The 19570-nt window shown below is 40.4% G+C and overlaps 3 protein-coding genes across 3 annotated transcripts; 2 read left to right on the top strand and 1 right to left on the bottom strand.

Annotated features, from left to right (window-relative positions):
- The first annotated feature begins 84 nt into the window (after positions 1 to 84).
- On the top strand, positions 85 to 3042 carry LOC119410338 (trophoblast glycoprotein-like). Its single transcript, XM_037677249.1, has 2 exons — positions 85 to 625; positions 2067 to 3042. Exons 1-2 carry the CDS (start codon positions 363 to 365, stop codon positions 3040 to 3042), a joined length of 1239 nt encoding a protein of 412 aa, XP_037533177.1. The 5' UTR covers positions 85 to 362.
- A 3561-nt stretch (positions 3043 to 6603) lies between these two features.
- kdf1a (keratinocyte differentiation factor 1a) lies at positions 6604 to 12423 on the top strand. The gene is made up of 4 exons (XM_037677053.1): positions 6604 to 6932; positions 8990 to 10023; positions 10408 to 10482; positions 12338 to 12423. The coding sequence occupies exons 2-4, from the start codon at positions 9009 to 9011 to the stop codon at positions 12421 to 12423; spliced, it is 1176 nt and encodes a 391-aa protein (XP_037532981.1). The 5' UTR covers positions 6604 to 6932; positions 8990 to 9008.
- Positions 12424 to 14589: 2166 nt separating this feature from the next.
- Positions 14590 to 15472, bottom strand: nr0b2a (nuclear receptor subfamily 0, group B, member 2a). Its single transcript, XM_037677052.1, has 2 exons — positions 14912 to 15472; positions 14590 to 14831 (listed from the first exon to the last, which is right to left on the bottom strand). The coding sequence occupies exons 1-2, from the start codon at positions 15447 to 15449 to the stop codon at positions 14590 to 14592; spliced, it is 780 nt and encodes a 259-aa protein (XP_037532980.1). The 5' UTR covers positions 15450 to 15472.
- Between the last annotated feature and the right edge of the window lie 4098 nt (positions 15473 to 19570).

The raw sequence follows: 19570 nt of genomic DNA, 5'->3' as shown, positions 1-19570 counted from the left end.
GCAACACTATTGAATTATAAACTGTTTTTAAAGTGTGTAGACAGATTATCATTATTTATTGTTGTTTGCTGGTTTAAAACCATGTAAAAGGATTATTACTGTGGTGTATGCCGTGGAACCTTTCTGTCCTCTGTACCTTTAAGGGAACCACATACTTTTTTTATCCAGCAGATTCTGTGTGATATGAACAACCATCAGTTTATGGGAACCCTTATTCCCCACAGTGGAGCAGATGAAGAGGCTGTAACGCAGGAACAAGCAGTGTTTTACACTTTTTGCAGTATTAAATTTGATTGAGAGCAAAAAAGGTCACTTTTTTTTTTTGCTGTCGTTGGCTTTTAGGTTGGTTGTTCAGGTTAAACATGGGCATTTTTGTATTCTATGTGTTTTGGGGAGTTCTCCTAGTTTGCGCACCTTGCCAGTGTTTGGGCTGTCTTCTTGGCTGTGAGTGTTTTGCAATCACCCACACGGTGAAATGTATCTCCAAGTCTCTGCTCAGAGTGCCACAAAACATTCCAGGATATGCCAGGACTGTCTTCATTACCGGGAATAATATTCACCAGATCGGAACGGATTCGTTTACAGAGCTAGAGAATGTCACTAACATCATTTTAAGCAATAACAGGTGAGAATGTTTAATGTAGTTTTTCTCATTTATGTATATAATGCACTATTATGTTGATGTGTACATAATAAATAAATGATGTCTTAGTCAGTGGATGTGTCTACTGTTTCTGATATGCGTTACAGCTGCATGTTGGGAGCAATTTTGATGATGTTAACACATTTTCATCATTCTTGTCTTATTACAATGCTCCCACACACTGTTTTATCATAATTGTGTGAATAAGAAATTTAGAAAGATGGTCATTTTTCTAGCCTTATTGAACAAAAACTTAGTTGCGTATTGACTCGGAGTGCACAAAGTTGCAGATTAAAGTAGCATCTCATTGGGCTACAGCTGTTGGTTATTTGGAGACATAAGATTGTGCAAATATACACCAATTTTCATCTGGTATTAGACTGAGCAACGTTTGCATGAACTCCCAAAGAAATTCAGGCCAAAATTTGCCAGGAGTTCACGTATTGTACATATTGGCAAAAAGCACACTTGCAACACACGCCACCAATGATTCACAAACTTTTAGCAAATGAGAATAACAGTAAGGGACACTTGTGACCACAGCCGTTGCTGGGTGAAGCATAAATGTTGTACGCCAACAGAACAAAGATGCACAAAACAACAAGAACAGCCTTAACCATTATATCATTTTTATCCATTTATGACTGCTTTTTTGTGTCTGTTATGGCAAAAAACACACAACTATGAAAATTGTTTTAATTTGTCCTGATGCATGCTCAATAATCCAGGTAGAAAAATTTAACAAAATTAAGTCAGGTACTAGTCTGAACACATTCAAAGAGTTTTAATTTGATTAATGAAAATTATTGCAAGACTCCCAAAGGGAATTTCATAACCCACCATGGGTTGACATCAGGAAACTATAAACGTACCTAAACTTAATTAGATGAGTTTCAGACACATAAAGACTTTGTGACTATTTTGAGAATTTTATAATCCAAATGTTTCTAACATGTTCAAATTTCCTCTGCACAAGTGTGCCCTGGGAGGAAATTGAGAATCCTTGCAAACATTTTGAGACATTTTGAAGATTCTCTCACAAATGCCATGAGCAATTTGTTGCCAAGATTTGCAGCCCATGAGATACTAGATTTTGAGGCAACTTGGGTTTCAATGTATTGAAGTCCATACAACTTACCAGAAAACGTTTTAGTGATGCAAAGCATGAATGTATGGTTCTTGGGATACAATAACCTTTTTATGTATTGCAATTCGTTGTGATATTGTTGATGCACACAGTAATGTTGTGATAACGATGCAAATTGTACACTTATACAACCAGAGTACAATTTGTATTGTTTTGTACTGTATTGCATTGACATGATAATACAAAGTGTACTCTTGTACAAGCAGTGCATTTCTCTCAGTGACAGTGGTCTGAAATGTCTAAGAGCAGATGTTACAGTATCGGTTGTCTCTTCAGGATCACAGAGTTGGCAGCCCATGCCTTCTCTGCCCTCACCAACCTGCGCTTCCTGGACCTCAGTGGGAACCAGCTGGCACTTATCCATCCAGAGGCTCTCAGCATTCCTGGAAGTCCTCTTCAAGAGCTTAACGTGAGCCGTTCGCTGTACAACTTCACTGCCCTGACAGACCTCGCCACTGCTTTGCGATGGGGTGGCCTCTGGGGGCTCCTCCGCCTTGACCTGTCTGGAAATCGTCTCGCCCTGCTGCCTCCAGGGATGTTCTCCCACGTTCCCAATTTGCAACAGCTCCTTCTGTCTAACAACTCTTTGGTGGCTATCTACAGCGGGACCTTCTCAGGCATGGATCACCTCGAGATGCTGGACCTGACACACAACGCCTTTGGGACATTCAGGTCTGATGCTCTTCAAGAGCTGAAGAGGCTTGGGAATATAAGGATCCTTCTCGGCAACAACCCATACACCTGCTCTTGTGAGATTTGCGATTTTGTAACTTGGCTGAACGAATCGAGAGTCCGAGTGGACGTGGATGCCATCAGATGCGCGTCACCAGCACAATTAACTGACTTCTATCTGCAAGGACTCACTGTCCATGCCATTGGTTGTGTTGTTCCAGTCCTCTCTGAGGTGACTGACCTCACCCTGAACACGTCCTATGCCTTCCTAGGGTTAGTGCTCGGCTTTGTGGGTATGGTGTTCCTGTTTGTGCTCTACCTGAATCGCAATGGCATGAAGAAATGGATCATAGAGACAAGAGATGCGTGTCGGGACATTCTGGAAGGGTACCACTACCGGTACGAGATCGACTCGGACCCTCGGCTGGGGCGAATTGCAACAGATAACAGGTCGCAAAGGCGGAGAGGACTAGATCTGTCACAGCATCTGCCAACCGACACATGTATTGTTCAGGAACTCACAGAAACACAAACAAAAAAGGTGACGACACCCCCCCACACGTTAACTCCTGACTGTTAAGTGTAAAATACGAGATAAGTATGTCCGCAGTATTCTGTAAGTTGAATGCAATTACAACCTTTAAATCTTTCCTTAAAAGTGCCTTTGTGTTTTTAAGGCACTGGAATAGAATCTGTGAACTGGTTTTGTGTGGGTGTTTTTTATACCAGCATGTTTTTTTTTGGCCGTTTGATAAACTATTTGTGAAATTGTGATAAATGTAAATAATTAGCTAAAATGTTTTGACTTAAAAAATGCTAAATAAAAATGTAATGTGTTACTAAGGCAGTATTTTAGGTCAATCTAACTTTGGTGGGTATATTAAAACGTATGCATCCTTAGTTTTTGTTCTCTGCCCCCCTCGCCTCCCATGCTCCATTATCCAACAAATTTTTTTTTTGTTTTGTTGGATTTGAGACAATTTTTATTCAAAATTGTCTTGAAGTGCAAACGTTTTTAATTCAGCTACAGCAGATATGCAAATTCAATCATTCACTCCGCACAGTTCAACCAGTCAATTTAAATTAAGTAGACTCACACAACTCAACATTTTAATTAAGACACAACAATGTTCAAACAACTACTCAAAGGAGATCAATCATTTAACAAAGCCAATCCAATCAAACTAAAACAGCTTTGCATAATAAAGCCTTTTTAAATCATTCATTCAATTGTTTTTACTTGAAGAAATGTTGCAAATTTTTTTGAAGTTCTGTGAAACCTTATAAATGGTTACTCTGTCTCCTATTTTATATAGCTCTTTGAATGAACTCAGTCTGGAAAAGAAAAGTTTAATTTTGAACATATTGACACAATAAAAGCTGCCTTGAATTACAGTATGCCAAATTCAGAGTCAGAGAGTCAGCATTTCTTTATTGTCATTCGCACCTCAGCAGCAACATTGAAACAGATCAGCAGCAACATTGAAGCAGATCAGCAGCAACATGATGTGATTTTTTTCACAGTGATTATTCTGGTTAGAGATTCATGAGTCTAACAGCCTCCGGGTTGAAGCTGTTCCTCAGTCTAGTGGTTCTACACTTAATGCTCCTCAACTTCCTTCCTGAGGGGAGTGGGGCTAAAAGTGTGTGCGCTGGGTGAGTGGGGTCCTTCATGATGCAGGTGGCCGTCTTCCTGCATCTGGAGGCGTAGATGTCTGTGATGGTGGGGAGGCTGACTCCAACAGTCTTCTGTGCAGCCTTCACCACTCTGCAAAGCTTTTCTTTCTGCAGCTGTGCAGCCTCCATGCCACACGTTGATGCTGGAGCACAGGATGCTCTCCACTGCACACCTGTAGAAGGAGGTGAGGACTGAGCTTCCCAGACCAGCTCGCCTCAGCCACCTGAGGAAGTAAAACCGTCTTAAAACAGGTCCAGTGTGAAAAATATCATGGTGGTTCATCCATCCACTATTTTTAACCTCTTCTTCCTGTCTGGGTTGCGTGGGTTGCTGCAGTCACTGTGTTAGAGGCGGGGGACACCCTGGACAGGTCTCCAGTCCATCACAGGAACAAAGAGACAAATGAGACAAACAACCATTCACTCTCTCACTCACACCTAGGGACAATTTAGAGTTACCAATCAGACTAACATGCATGTTTTTGGTCTGTGGGAGGAAAATGGAGTACCATTTCAGTACCATGAAAGCCCCACCACCACCTACCATGGCTGGGATTCAAACTGGCAACCTTCTTGCTGAGAGGCAAAGGCTCTACCAACTGTGATAGTGGTTCAAGTGGACACTGATTTATAAACGATTACGATGCTGTAGGTTTTGCATCACACAGCTGTTCCTGCAGGGGGAAAAAGTCAATGAAAATAAGACCCTTTAAGACTGCAGATTTTGGATAAAAGGCTAAATGGTTTTTTTTTGTTTGTTTTTTAAAGAATCCATCCAGAGGACCTGACCTTATTAGATCTGTGAAAATAACCATTTCATGCTAAACTGATGCAAACGTAAAGATTAAAAAAGGAGTGTTTACAAGATCAGCTTTAAAATTTGCAACGTTGTTTTAGGATGGCAGCAGTTCGCTTTGATTGTGGCCTTGTTTGGACTAGATAAGTGGTGTCACACTCACTTACAAAAGGGGGCCAAAATTAAAACCTTTTTCAAACTAAGGGCCAGTGTCAGAAACTACATTAACTCAAAGCAGACACCAAACATATTTTCTTGGTCACAGGTTCCTTAACAAGAGTTTGATTGGTTGATGTTCTCTGTTGTGCTTTCAACATCATAATCAAAGATTACTGAAAAAATTTCAAGAGGTAGAAGTACTTTATGTTTCACATATCATCTTGGGGGCCCAGATAAGATGTCACTGAGGGCCACATTTGGCCCCCGGGCCTTGAATTTGCCACATATGGACTAGATGCTGGCTGAACATTTTCAAAATTAATCTGTTTCTCCAAACCGATGGTGTTCAAACAGCTATCTACAGAAAATATATTAACTGTTTACAACGTTTCCACAGATCCCTCCTTCTACAGATCTGAATTATATATGTGATCCTGAATTTTAAGGCAGCTTTATTTTGTTATACTAAGTTGAAACAATGTAATTTTTTATACAAGTACAAAAAAAAAAAAAAACAACGCAATGAGTAAATTACATTGACATTGTTTATTTATAGAATTAGTTCTTAATAAAGAATTAGACTAAATTTCAAGCGATGTAGCTAGAAATATTATTAATGGTAACGTAGAGGCTTATACATTCTAATAAACATATTTACTCAGTTTTAGAATAGTTCTTTATACCATTGAGTATGCTTATATTAAATCTAGAAACAAAAAAAGCTTTAAACAATAGCATATATAAACACAAATATTTGCCAAAAAAGTCTTTTTTATGCTGTTTTATTCAATTAGAGCAAGAAACTTTATGTGTGTGTGTGTTTACGATTTAATTGGGCTTTTATTCTTATTTACTGTAATGTGTATTTGACTTGAAAATAAATTGTCGTTTGGTTTGACTGTAAAGCAATTTCGTCAACCTCAGTTGTTTAATGCGCTGAATTAAAAACACATTCTTTATCCCTTTTTTGTGCTTTAAAAAAATATATATATATGGATTTACATTTATCCTAAATAAATCCTTTGTCTATTTATTTAATATTGCAGTTTTGTGCTTTTATTGTGAGTGCAGCGAGCAGCTTGCATTCTGCTTTTAATGTTATATTTAATAATTTAAGGCGGCCCTGCTATTTCAGCTCGGACAGTTTGATGAAGTGCGCGCGCGCCGGAGAAATGGAGAAATGGGGCAAAATGAAAAATCTTGTCCGGAAACACACCTGCCGGCTGTGCGCCGCACTGCGCATGCCCGGGCGGCCCTTTTTTTTTTTTTTTTTTTGGAGCTCGCTGCTTATGTGCGCGTGCATTTAGCTTATATTAGCAAAAGCGCATTTGTCCAAAAATAATAAAAAAAATAATAATGAACCGAGTCGACGATGTCACGTGAGAAACAAAACATAAAGTGAAATCCGAATTAAAATGGCACTCCTTTTAGATTTGACTGACTTCATATCCTGCCGGGTGACGTCACGGCTCACCTGTGGGTGGGTGTTCTAGGATTAGCTGTAGCCGCAGGTAATAGCCAAACACTGGAGGAGAGACGCTTCACCAGCTCGGGAGCTTCTGTTTTGTTGAGTTTTAAACCGAATGAGACACGAATGAGCGGGGTCGGCTCGGTGGGTCTCGGCTCCGGACTCCGGGCTTCACGCTTTCAAAGTTCCTTGTTCGGTGGGTAAAAAAAAAACAAAAAAAAAAAACACCCGAAAATCGGTTTGGTGTTTCGACACCCGTCTTTTTTTTCCCCGTCGGTTCGAAGCGCGAGTTGTTGTTTGAGACTTCCGCGGTTTGCTCTGAGCAACTTATCAAGGACACAAAACAGCCACGACTCGAACTTCTTATGCGGTAAGTGGACGATCTGCATGTCGGGTTCACATCAGTTACACGATGAACTAACTGCACTGTCGAGCCAAAGGCCCTGCGAGTTCACGTGAATTACCTTTGAGCACAAATCAGTGTTTTAATGCTCTTTAATACTGGAGGCTAAGTGTTTGTTGCGCTGCAGCTTCATTCGACAACAGGACCTCACTGAGTTGGACCGTGTTGACTTTTACTGCTGCTGTATTTCCCAAAATTTAAAAGTCAGACTTTGTAGAAAGCATCATCTCAGATGAACGATGGAAAAGCCTATGCTTCTCTCATTGGCAGCATCTTGCATCTAAACCAAGGTAACTTTAAAAAGATGCTCTGTGAGTCTGGATAATTTATCCCTAACATCAATGGTGTACTTTACATTTTTGTAGTGGGTATACTGTGCTTAGAAGCCAAAGTACACTGGTTAGTACAATGCAATCGTCAATTTATTTTTGAGTTTTAAGCATATTGAACATTCCCAAATTTCTCTGATGCTTATATGTGAATAAATGAACAACAAACTTTGTACAACAGTTGGCTTTGTGTTAAAAACATGTTACAGAATTTATAAAACTGTATCAAAACAAAGCGCTGCATACTGATACATTTGTACAGAAGCATTTGACAACTGTTTAACGTATCAATGACACGTGCCTAATGATAGGTCATGTTATCATTGGGCACTTTTAAGTGAGTATACTGAAATTCTTAAATTTTTCTAGTGGGTATACTCCGTATACCCTAGTATTATGTAGACTACACCACTGCCTAATGTATATTGAATGCAACTTAGTTAAAAAGTTAGGCCACCCCAACGGTATACATTTTGTTTTTTGTTTTTTAACTCTAAATGGCAATTAAATTTTACAAAATTAACAAAGTTTTAATAAAGACTTAAGCCTTTTGACTAAGGCTATACATTTATTTTGACGTTTTTTCTTTGTCCACTCATCAATAAGTGCTATGTGTTGTCATCATTGCATGTTTCCATACAATGATGAAATTAGTTCACTGTATTTAACCCATCACATGTGAGATACACCCAGGTGGAGCAGAGGGCAGCTATGTAAGCACCCGGGGAGCAATTAGGGATTAGGTGACTTGCTCAGAGACACCACAACATGTGGGAATGGCTGGGAGTCGAACTGCAGCTTTCTGGTCATAGGTCGGCTGCCCTACCTCAACCCCATCTCAGACCCCCATTAACTTAACCAGGCAAATCCCATTGAGATCACAGATTGCTTTTGCAAGGGAGGCCTGGGCCTGAAGGAAACTGGAGTACCCAGAGAAAGCCCGTGCAATCACTAGGAGCGTGCAAACTCCACATAGAAAGATCCTGGGTCCAAACCAGGGCTTGAACCCAGGACTTTCCTGCAGTGAGGCAACAATGCTAACCACTAAGCCATTGTGCTACCACTCTATCCTAGCAAAAATGTCCATGCCACGCCACTAGGTCCCAAGAATGTCTGCATTACACAACAGAACAAAAGACAAGAACATAAAGGTCAACTAAAAAAAATTCCCAGAATAGTTTTCCCTTTGATTGTGTTTACAGCTTCCTTTTAGTTATTACCTATATGGGCGCACAATTAACGTTTAATATCAACAGATCAGGTAAAATTGAGACAAACGGGAAAGAATTTGGTAAAACAGCTTCAGTGTTGTTTTGGTTTCTAGAGCACAAAGTGATGGTGGGTGTGTGGAAAACAGGCTCATCGTGGTTTCTTTGCATTTCCAGTTTAAATGAATAAGTGTTTTTGAAAATTTCCACTCTGGAAAGTTTTTTTCTCACTGAAGATTCACTTTGCATGCGGACAAGAGGTGCAAACAGCAGAAAATCTTTGTTTTAAACAACATCCATTCTTGTATGAATTGGGTTGGAGAAAAAAAAAAAGACAGGAAAAGTGTCTGAAAAATTTGAGTTTTGAAAAGTATGAAAATTTAAAATTTGAATTGTGTAGGAACCCTACAAGAAGAACTATAAACCATCGTGAGGCCTGAAAAAAGAGCTTTATATCAACTTGTAAACATTTATTTTTTCACCCCAGGTTCCAGGTATTTTGAGCCATGCCTGGCCAAAGCACAGGGGCTCCCCAGACGTCCCACAACCATAAACCCCACACCTCCAGCACCAGAATGGACACGTACCGGCAAACCCGAACTATATACCGGGAGAGCACGGTCAAGCAAGACATATACAAGAATCATCATGGGGATCAGCTCAATGTACACCCCAAGTATGCAGAGAACAAATATGGCCGCAGCAAAGGACACGTACGAAATGGTACATCCCAGAACTCAGAGACTATAGGATTTATCCCAGGGTCGGCAGACACCACGTCGAGCAGCAGAGCCACCTGTGACTCTTGTGCCTCAGTGGGTTGGAATAGCTGTAAATCTCTTATGTGCTGTATACTGACCTGTGGATTTTATGGCAGCCGAGATCCCTGTGTGCCTGCTAATGAGAGCTCCACGGACCACCCACCCAAATCAGGCGGTGAGCCGCCTCCTGGCATGGTTATGACCAACCCAACCTGTGGTGTCCCTTTGGAATCCAACAAGCCCGCAAAACCTAACAAGTTACCCCCTAGTGAAAGCTTCCGTTACCCGGACGTGCGTTTTAGAGGAGAGATTATAAACTACCCAGTTAATGCCCCTAAAAGAACCCGTACACCCGTCAAGGGAGAAAGCCATCGACCGATCAGCAACACCAGCTTGTTATCCAACGACTACTACGATCTGGACGACCCGTGTGACAGCACAGACGTTGACTCTCTTATCACCAAAAAGCTGCTGGAGCTTTACGCTCTGCATCAGATCGAGGAGCTGGCCAAGTGCACATCTGACTCATCCTTCTCCCGAAAGACCAATGAGATCAGTGAGCTCATCTACAACATCGCCCAGAACTACAACTTGGAGGAACAGGAAGCCGAGTGCAAGCTGGTGCACGGAGTCATTCGCATCAGCACACGTAAGGGCAAGAAAAAAGCCAGCCATCATTCAACAGGACACCGTCCAAATGGCAGGAGTGACGGTACCCTCCCTGACAGCGGCAATGAGACTATGACCTGCAGCAGTGAATGTAAGATGCTAGATTTGTGGCTAACACTAATGAGTGAATAAGTACAGATTTTTGTGATGCAATCAAGTAGACATTTCTACTCATCTGGCTACAGAATGCTAAATATAACAAACATCTGACTGGTCTTCCCCGTAGTGACTCATCGTGTCTGTTGGAACGTTACTTCTATTGTTTGGCTTGGAGCTATAAGCCCCAATACACAGAGCTTTTTCCAGGCAATGGCCTATTAACAGCCTCTTAATCTGAGACAAGCTGATACAAGTACACACAGTAGACTATAACATTGAAAAAGCAGATGATCAGATTATCTCTCACTCAAAAGTACTTTACCAGCCGCCCTGTCTGCTTCAGTTTATTTTTTATTTTTATGTCGGATTCTTGCAGATCCAGAGGTGAAAGTGTCCGAGCAGACGCCATCGGATGAGCTGGCACGGAAAATGAGGCATTACAGCGGGAGAGGTGAGTACACGTGGGGAATTTCCCATGATGGGTGTAAAGAGCCTTTTGTGTCAAGTTTGGGGCTGAAGGAGAATATAGAACATAATGATATGAAACAGTGCGTACGCACTAACTGTCCTCGTCACTGAGGTGTAATTACCACCCTGTCATGTGAGTCAGTGTGGGGGCTCTGACTTTGCAACCTATTGTGCCCACCGCAGCTGCAGGCTTTTCCTCACCTCCTTTCCAGTAATATACCTTTCTTTAAAAACATTAAAATAGCTCTGTACTCCTACCCCCTTTCTGCACATGTTCACAGTTCTCTGCCACCTAATGCCTATGTGCCTCTTTATTCCCCTCCGGCTCAGCAGTCATGCTACACCACCTGCTAAAGCAGCAGATCAAGTCCCGTTAAATACATGCCTCGTACTGTCCCCTGATTTATTTTGTAATTTTAGCAAACAGCTTGAGTTACAACAGGATTACAACAGGCCCCCTTTCCCCTCGAACTTGCTCTTTTGCAAAGAGGCAGTTAAAAGGTATCCTGTTACATTTCTTTGAATGAGGGTACAGCACTTTGTGTTTCTACAATGTTTACAGCGAGGCCCAGGATTGTCATTTAAACTCAAATGAAAGTAAGTGAAACATGGTCTGCCGTGTTTCATTTGGCACGTTCACAAAACAGCACTGCAAAATGGTCGAAAAGATCAGGATGTCTTTAATGCTGCTTCTGACCTTTCATAAGTCCCTAAACAAGCCGGCAATGTCCCACACAGACGTGGGCTTTCAGAAATTACACGAGCGTCGCAGAACCGAAAGAGGCACGGAGCAGAACTCAGCCGAGTTGATGGACATTTCATTCGTATCGTTTTCAAAATGTGAAAACGTCAACTAAATGTAAAGTTGCTCTGCGACATCATCAATCTACTCCCCTGTAATGAATCTATTATTATTTAAGATTTTAAATTCCACAGCCAAGTGCTTGCATAATTAGTGATTTTTATAGCTGCTTTGCCATTGATAAGTGCGACTCCACTTGGCTCTCGTCGTATCGGTTCTTCTCAGGTGTGGGTGATTTGCCACTGTGTCTTGTGTCCCCTGCTCTATGGGCGGTATCGTACTGTGTTCGAGCCACTCTGCCCTTTGTGGTCCTTAATCCAACTATAATTGAACTTCAATTTCTTTAGCTTATCCCAGCACTGCTCTGGGTGTAGCCATGCTGTACCATCATCTCCATTATTTCTCGGTAAATGTGCTCATTACTTGTGGGGCCGTCCAGCCCACGTTGAATCCTAACATCTGTCAATAAAGTTAGAAAGGTCTCCTCATCATAGGTCCACGACACTGTTTTTAGAGCCTCCATACCAGAAACTAACAAAAAACAAGAGGCAACACGATCAGAGATGAAATGGAGGTTCAGATGTAGCGTGCTGTTTTGCTGGGCGGGTCATTCAGTGACGTAGCTCCGCTGGCCCATCAACAGCTGCTGTCTGCACACATCAGAATCGTCACCTTGATGCAGTTTGCTTGGAACCTCTAAGAAGGTGGTCCCATAAACCGGGCTCAGCGGGGGTGGGTACCGGCAGGGGGCAGACCCTTAACTGGTGCAGAACCGATTGAGAGTTGAAGCAGTGGCAAAGTGCCATAAGACATCCAGAAAGCCTGCTCACCTTTATACATGTTGACTGTTCTATATCTGTTTCCACCCTGCTTGTCAGCACAAAGGTGCATCAGCGGTGGGATGAAAACCCCTCGTCCGCTCCGAATTCCCACCAAGACTGCAAGAAGACTTCTCAGTCCTGGCTTGAACTGTTGTGTGCCTTTTTGTTCAGTTATTGAATTTCAGTAAGTGATTATTTTTTTTCTTCCTTATCAGCATATACCTCCAACTCAGCCACAGCCTACTCGCCCTACCTTCACAACACGGGAACACACTCCTCAGCAGCTCCTCTGCTTATTTAAGCAGGGAAATGAACGAGTCTGTGTTGATCAGTCATGTAGCCCAACAGACCTTCTTACTCCTCTGTTGTCGGTGATGCTGTTACTGAGTGGTGCACCTTTCCCTGGATGGTTACAGTTCTCCGTTTTATGGTCAAATTACTATTATTTTTTTTTTTTAAGACTAACAGAGGAGACTTTTTATTTTTACCCCACATAGGGTTGTAAGTTTTTCATAAACTTGTATACAGTGTTGTAAGTTTTAGAAAGTGGCAAATAACTGAAAGCAAAATGAGCAGTCATGAAGCCGGAGGATCGAGGCTCATGGTAGGACATGACCGTCCTCATTCTTGTCTTTGTTTTTGTTTTTACAAGCTGTGTTTGTTTTCATGTGAGAGCCTATTGTCTTCTACCATTTCTGTAGACTGCTGACATGTGTTTTTTTTTTTAAATTGCTTCCCTAAAAATGGTATTGTTACATGTAAAAGCCATATTTTTGCTGTAAATACTCCTAGTCATTGTTACTTTGTGTCATTTGGTTTAATTTTTTTATATCATGCATTAAGTCTTGTTTTTAATAAAATAAAAAGCTCATTGCTTTTTTATGCTGTTCAGGTGGTTTTAATAAAGAGACATCTTAATGTGTGGCAACAACATTATCTGTTTTCTCTTGACTTATCTCCAAAAAAACAAATATAAACTACTGTAGGTCTTAAACTGGAAGCTCAACAAAATGTTCCACTCTCACATTAACCAGTGTTTGTAAAAGTTTTCTCTCCTTAACCCACTTTTCCTTTTTGTTTTTATCTGGGATTGCTGTCAGGCTCGTCTCCCCGAGGTCAGCGTTGTAGCAGGCAGGCTTTTTTCGCCCTCGGCAAAAGGAGGAACTTGTTTGTCTGGTTCTGACAGAAAGGAAATAAAATCCCAGGGTTTGTCTTTGTCATTTATGGTTGAAGGAAGAGGCAGATAGCTTGATTTCAAGAACCTGCCCTGATTACAGTAATTCAAACGAGACAAATTGGATCATTAATTGAATATTTGTGGAAACTTTACACCTCAGGTTTTGAGTTTTGTTTCTTTATGAGATGAACCTGTTGCTTCAGCTGCCCACACAACACATTAAAGAAACATTTAAGTTCATAAACTCAGAAAAGCTGCTGAAGTTTACTGTAGTTTTTTTGCTATCATCTTATTTTAATTGTTAGTGTAAAATCTAGCAGGCAGCACAATTTTTATTTAAAAAAAACTAGTAAACCTTCAGCCATTTTGATTTAGATTTAAATTAGATTTTTATAAAAGTAGCTACATAACAAAGCTACAACAACCGGCAAATTATATTTTTGGGTATTTAGTGCCAGATTTCAGTATTTTAGTCTTGTTTGTGTCGCTGTTTCCCTGCATAACCCCGTTTCCTCTGGCTCTCTGCCCCCACCAGCACATTCCTGTTTTACCTGTACGAGTTGTCATGTAAAGACACAGTTTCACAACTAACATACCGCATGGCAGGATGACTCACGAGTCTCGTTAAAAAAAATAAAGCTTGCAGATTGCTTGGATTTTTATGGCATACTTGATTTAGCATTTGTACTCTTATTTTTTTACTTTATGGGTCAGAACATGTAAGGATTATGTGCTTGTTTTTTATGGGGGAGGGAAAAAAAAGGTTTTTTTGGACAATGTCATCTGAGTAAACTTCCAGTTTCCACTATTTGGCATTAGAGGGCAGCATAGTATCAGATTAAACGGTTAACCCATTCTTCACAGGACTGTGTAAATAAGTCTTTGAGAGAATTTGAATAATACTATGGACCTTTACAAGAAAATCTGGAAACATCTAGTTGAGCAATCTGTCACATGTCCGTGATGATGGATTGCTACCGAGGTTGTTTACACCCATTTGAACAGACTCCAACTGAGCTTCGTTACATTTGTGTACAAAAATATATTTATTTGAAATTCTGTAAATGTAAAGAACGCGTATTTACAACTACGAAACGAGAAACGGCTTTGACAATGGATCAAGTATATTGTTTTCAGTGGGGGAATTCTGCTAAGATGGGACTAAAGTGGTCTCGGCTGCACCACAACTAAGTGGTCCCAAACCCACACCCCATGCAAGACACCCCTTTATTTCATGAGTGCACACTGCACGGGGGTCACAACAGTTCATCTTGAGGAGGACCATCCCTCCTATCTGTAGAAGAGCATGTCGACCAGCAGCTCCAGCAGGTTAGCCTGGCCTATCACCGGCCGGAAGAACAATTCAGTGATGAGGCTGGGTGTGATGCCCTGAAGCATGGAGGCTGTGAGGAGGATTCGAGCAAAGCACTCCTGGTGATCCGGGTGAAGCAGCTGGACCACCTCCCTCAGGGCATGCTGAGCTTCCTGCTGCAAGCCTTCCACAAAAAGGCCTGCCTTTAAATCTGGAACATCTGTTGACGCAAAAACAGAGTTTTGTTTGTTTCGTTCCAAACAAAGAGGGTTCTTTTGACATAGTATCTGATTCACCTACCTGGGTTAAATATCGTGGTCCCTTTCAGGTATGCGTACTCCTTTGGGCTCAGATCCAGAGCCCAGAACTTTTTAAGACAGGACTTGAGTTTGCTGACCCCTGCCATGGTGGGCTGCTCTCTTTCCAGTTCAGGGCTCCCCTGGTGGTTCAGGAGAATCTTCTTCAGCATGCTGTCAGTGGGGATGTCCATCACCTCAAAGTCCACGTGTTCCTGGGCCAAACCCAGTATGAAAAGAGGTGCCCAGCAGCTTTCAAGGAGTGCAAACTGGTCACTCCTTGGGAGCTGGTTAAAAGCCGGCAGGTTCTTCATGAAATGAATAGTTTTTACCAGAACCGCAGAAGCTTCTTTGCAGACAACAGATGGCCTTTTCAGGCACACTCTCCGTCTCATCTCACAGTTGCATTTGTGAGGACCTGAAGGTGAGGGATTGAAGGCGTCTTGACCCGCTCTGCTGTTGTCCATTTGACTCAGGATCTTGTAGAGGATAGGATTCAAAAGCCTGTCGCTGTTAGTCGTACAGTGGCATCTATTATCCATCTTTGACGTAGCTACTCCTGAGGTATGTGTTTTCAAGATGTGCTCGTTATGAGCTTGCGAGTGCTGCTGCTGCTTCCTCTAGTCTACCTCTAGTATTTATAAGGCCAACCCTCCCTTCTTAGTGGACCTTGAAATGTCAATACACCCTATGTGGAAAAACAACCATGTGCTCTGCCAGGTGACTGCTGGAATAACCCTGGGAAACAGATAAGCTTTTCTCAATGAGGAGTAGCTGCTGGAGTAACACACGGATATCAAAAGGGATTGGCCTTTATCTCGGAGCCGGTGTCATTAACCCAGGCAGTACCAAGCTACCAAGGACTGCAGAGGTAATCAGCCCCACACTGTGTCACTGCACCCACCAGCTCACACCTCTAAAGCTGGAAATGGGCCAGAGCGCAAAGGAGGCCGTTGACCTTCACAATACGGCCTCAACAAATTCAGTTCCATTTAAAGAAATGTTTCCAGTTTCTTTTTTCTGGTAAATTTAAGGTGATAGTTCAGATTTGTTTTTGAGTTGGGGTTCTGTGGAGAGGGTGTAAAGAATGTGCGTTGTAACGTACATGAAACTTCACCGATGCGTTCCATCGTCCTTTGAAGTCAGAACAAGGGAATGACATAGGACTTGATTCAGGTAGCTAAGTCAAGATGCAAGTTAGGAAACCAGTAGAGCTTACTAATTGTTGTGCTTATTGACCAGGTTGTAGCTTTAGCAATACAAACCGATATCAATGGATTTCTCTGCACTCTAAGCATCCAAACCCTAGCAATAAATTCGTCCACATAGGCTGAACAACACTGTGCATGACTGAATTACTGTGATTCAAACTGACAGAAGTGAAATTAAAAAAGTATTATTTTTCCTGGAACTGTCCAAATTTGGAGTATTAAAATAGATTTTTCTGACTTGACACTTGAATTGTTTATTTAACTTTTAATATGAATGGATCACCATAGCTGACATGCTAACACCTACCGGCTAGTCCAAAAGCAGCCAAGACTAAAGTGGATTGCCGAAGTCCTAAAATCTTCAACTTCAAAATTTCATAGATTCATGTAGACACAGTTTTATAAACCTTTGCATCTGAATTTCTTTTTCTATATATATATATATATATATAGAAATGCTAAAGGATTACGTAATAGATGGCTAACAACCTTTCATTGGGTAGCAGAAAGTTTTAAACCCTGGAAAGGTAAATGTCAACTTATCCCATTTGTTTTAAGAATCCTTGTGTAGCGCTGGATTCCACTGGGATTGTTTGTAGCAATAACTTGTTAACATGTAAGTTTAGGGCAAGAGATAAAAATAGGTTCAGATTATGTGAATTATTTTCAATTGGTGCTTGATTACGTTTTGAAACTTTTATGGCAATATTAGTTGAAATTATGATAGACTGTTGATATGTGCTGCTGATTACCAGTATCCATGCTGCTGATCTCATGCTGCTGTGTTCATTCGTACTCATCTGCTCACCCAGACTCATGTTCGTGCTGCTGTTGTTTGGCGTATTGCTTTTGTGCTATTAGTGCTTAGCGTATTCTTAGCCTAGCATATTTCTTAGGTCATATCTTAGATCTTGCTACTGTTTTTCTTTACAATTTATACTTTTGTTGGATTTTACTGGGACCCTGCGTACACAATTTTGTTCCATCACATATACCACATATGATGTGAATGACAATAAAGAAACCTTGACCTTGATTATGAACCAAAAAATACAAACTGTGTGTGTGGAAAGAAATTTGTGCCCAAATTCATACTATCAATAATACAATCTGTGAAAAAAAAAAAAAAAAGCATAAAATTAGTTTGTTTAATAACCTCAGTCACAGAAAAAGTAAAGTGAACATCCTTCCAAACACACATAAAGAAATAAATCTAAATAACTTGCTTTTACAGTTTAACATAACCCAAATAGGTCCGAATATTTCCCTTTTGGAAAGCATCATATGTGCTTAAATAATAATAAATAAATCAAAACTCTTTTGAGACATTATTTTGGCTCTCAGTTGTTTGATTCAGGCAAAGAGAGAAGCAGCACCCTCTGTTGAAGACAGTCGTTTTATTTTATTTATTGAAAAGACATCAAGATTTTTGAATTTATGTACTTTGAAACTGCTCGGTACTTTTTGTATGTGAAGATAAAATAATGACAACGTCAACTTTTTCATGAAGATATAAATCACAAGATGGAAGTGTCAAGCTCAAAACATTAAATTATAAATATATTTGGAACTGGACTCATTTGACTGGCATGACATATTTAAACAGCCTACTGGGTGTTTTTCTACAGAACAAATTTAAAGTTATGATAATATATTTTCTTTTACAGATGTGCTTGCTGTTTAAACGTTCTGCATTTGTTTTGGCTCAGCTCCTGAATGAAAACCGAATTTCAAAACTTAATCATTTGTCATGAAATCAAATGTCACTTTCTATGATAGATGTGCAAACAATAACATAATTTGCAAAATGTACATTTGTATTTAGTATCCTAATGAAAAAGTATAAGTTTATTGTCTGTAAAACTGTTATTTTCTCCACATATTATTTATGTTTGTTCATTAACTGAGGCCTCAGCTCCGTCCGACAAACACGTTCTTTCTGTTAACAACTTTGACAAGACTCCAGATCTTGTCGGAGCTGGATTCAATGGACAGATGTGCTTTTGTTTCACTGAGAACTGAGTCACATCTGGAAAACCAGAGCGAGGAGGTAACGGTATTACATCGTCAGCTGCTGTTCCAGAGAATTGCACCCAACAACCTGATCTCTCAGATGATTTTAGTTTAAAACTCTTGCAGTGAAAGTGATGTGCATTCACTTAAATTAAGAATAGAAAGAATCATATGTGATTATAAAAAATTTTTAAAAATCAAATAAAAGTCTCTGACCAAACAGACAGTAGTGCTCAATCACTGTTCACGCATCAAGTTTTATTAAACTTTGTATGATAGATGCTCGTTTTTATGAAACTTTTCAATTTCACCAACAAAGTCTGGAATTTTCTGAGTCCTGGTGTCTGTAACAGTTTGTTCAGTGTCTTCTGTCATAATTCTTTATCTGTCCTGTGCCTGGCACCGAGGTTTGAGACTGATAAGCAAATGACTTTATTACCGTCACAAATAAACTAACGTGCCGGAGCTGCTTCAGCTGCTTCAGCTCAGACGTTTAGCGCCACGAATCCCAAACAGCAAAAAGTTTTTTACTGCATGCCCAAGTATCACTGAAGAGCTCAGAACGCTGCTTTTATTTGACGGGACGCTGGCCAAGAGGCTTTAAAGTGTCACAGAGTGGACGTTTCAGGGGATGATGTCAACTGTTGAGAGCAGAGTCAAGGTCAGCCTCCAAGTGTAAAACTGCAATAAAGTGATTATAAACACCAGACACAACTGGCAGCACCAGTCACCGAATGTTTGCATTATACTTCATCACTCTATTCGAAGAATCACTTGGAATTAACATATTATTTTTATTTTGCAAAAAGGCAAGATACTTCATATTCCACATATTATTGCGCCTTTGGCGTAGTTGTTTTGGTTCGTTGAAGCTTTTACTTACTATGAATATCATAAAACTGAATAAAAAGTAAAAAGGGAATTTATTCCCACAAAAAAAACTGAAATGGGTCACTGTTTATAGGTTTTCAGTCTGTTGAGATTTGCGAGGCAACTTATAGCCTCCTAAACTCACTTATAAAAAGTTTTTGTACTGACACTGATAACAATTTAGTCTTGTTACAACTAATCACACACTGACTAAATTAGCTAGGTACAAAAAAAATACAACAATGCAAGTTAACATGATCTTTTTACTACTGTAAAATATTTACAAGAGGAATAATTAAATATTAATTTGTTTAGGAGTGATAACTATCACCAAACAGCAAACGATCCAAAATATGTTCTGGTCCACTGAACATGTTGTGGTGAGTGACTTCTTATGGCACAGCTAATGAACATTTACCAACACAAAACAACTATAAATCAGTCTGTTTTACAGATACTGAGCTAAAATTTGCTGTAGCTGTGAGTCATTTACTAAAGCAAGACAATCTCAATGTGAGACCGCACATAAAGTTATTTTCTAGGTTTGACCTAAAGGACTACTTTACTCA

Source organism: Nematolebias whitei, chromosome 5 (assembly GCF_014905685.2).
Source record: "Nematolebias whitei isolate Nwh7 chromosome 5, NemWhi1, whole genome shotgun sequence".
NCBI lineage: Eukaryota > Metazoa > Chordata > Actinopteri > Cyprinodontiformes > Rivulidae > Nematolebias > Nematolebias whitei.
Note: the sequence above shows the minus strand (reverse complement) of the source record. Positions and strands in the feature narration are given on the sequence as shown.